General features: G+C 68.4%; 1 protein-coding gene across 1 annotated transcript; it reads left to right on the top strand.

Annotated features, from left to right (window-relative positions):
* Positions 1–385: 385 nt before the first annotated feature.
* On the top strand, positions 386–1,397 carry EMIHUDRAFT_257909 (hypothetical protein; the record flags this gene model as incomplete). Its single annotated transcript, XM_005762261.1, has 4 exons — positions 386–391; positions 509–664; positions 807–1,174; positions 1,343–1,397. The coding sequence occupies 4 exons, from the start codon at positions 386–388 to the stop codon at positions 1,395–1,397; spliced, it is 585 nt and encodes a 194-aa protein (XP_005762318.1).
* Between the last annotated feature and the right edge of the window lie 8 nt (positions 1,398–1,405).

The following is a 1,405-nucleotide window of genomic DNA, read 5'->3' as shown; positions in this document are numbered from 1 at the left end:
AGTGCGGGTAGCGTGCAGGCAATCACGGGCGCTATTTTGTCGTACTCCTCTTCGGCGAGCGCTCCAAATCTAGACCCTATTGCCTTTAAGGAGGCTGCCCTCGCGCGTCTCAGGAATGTAGCGGTGTCTTTTGAGTCCGGCGCCGCCCGTTCGACTATTGCTGTCGCCCTCGCCGTGTGTTTGTCAAGCTTCCGCATAAAGAGGCGCGCCTCTTCCTTGTTCCCAGCCAGCGCAGTTGCCGCTCAGTATGTGCGCCAACGACGCCTGTGGTGGCTCACTGTCTTCTTGTTTCCAGTCATCCCAGTCTCGCAGTTCTCCGATTCTCCTCCTTGCCTCGCGCTCCTCTTTTGCGGCCTCATCCCTAGCCGCTTTGCACGCTCTGCCCATGATTGTGCGATTTTCTTTTGAATTCTTTTCCTGGTCGCTCCTCGCATAATGCTCTCCCGCTCCAGGCCGCCGCCCGCTCCTGCTCCCTCTCTTCCTCCTCCAGCCCGCGGATGCCGCCCAGGACGCCCAGCCGCACGACACCGTGGTTGGGCCGCTGCTCCCCGGCCTCGTCGGAGGCGCCGGGTACGGCTTCGCCGCCGCGGCCATCTCGCATCCGTTTGACACAATCAAGGTGAGGCTGCAGTCGGGCGGCGCAGCCAAGGCCGGGAGCGCCTCGGTCGGCGGCCTGCTGTCCCTCTATTGTGGCGTCGGGCCGGCCACCGCCGCGTCGATCGTGTTTCGTGCGGCGCGCTGCTCGCTGCTCGCACCGTCCGGCCGCCTCTTGCACCCTCTCACCCCGCTCCCACCGGCCGTGGCAGGTGCCCTTTGTCGGCTACGAGGCGACGCGCTCCTGGCTGCGCGCGCACGGGCTGCTGGAGGAGCGGCCGCTCGCCGCCGCCCTCCTCGGCGGGGCGGTGGGAGGCGCGATGCGCGGCTGCCTCGAGACTCCCGCGGAGCTGGTCAAGACGCGGCTGCAGCTGCAGAGCGCGTGGTCGCTGCCGCTGCTGCTGCGAGGCCTCTCGAGCACGGTCTTCCGCAACGCCGCGATGATCGGCCTCTTCTGGGCCGCCTTTGAGGCGAGCGCGCCGCTCCGCTCCCGCCTGCCGCCCCTCGCGGCCAGCTTTGTCGGAGGCGGCGGCTGCTCCGTGCTGGCGTGGGCGGCGGCCTTCCCTCTCGACACTGCAAAGTCGTGCATCCAGGCGAGCCGCCTCCCGCCGCGAGGGCGGGGGCGCGCCCTCCCGTGCCCGCCGCTCGCACGCCAACCCCCTCCCGCCTCTCCCTCTCCTTCTCCTTGTCCCTCTCCTTCTCCTTCTTCCTCTCCTTCTCCCTCTCAGGCTGGAGGCGGCTCCACCAGCGTCGTGGCGCAGCTCGGCCGCATCTACTCGGAGAGAGGCATCGCGGGCTGGTGAGAGGGCCG

This window comes from Emiliania huxleyi (assembly GCF_000372725.1).
Source record: "Emiliania huxleyi CCMP1516 unplaced genomic scaffold EMIHUscaffold_6873, whole genome shotgun sequence".
Classification (NCBI taxonomy): Eukaryota; Haptophyta; order Isochrysidales; family Noelaerhabdaceae; genus Emiliania; species Emiliania huxleyi.
This window is presented reverse-complemented; position numbering and strand designations above follow the sequence as displayed.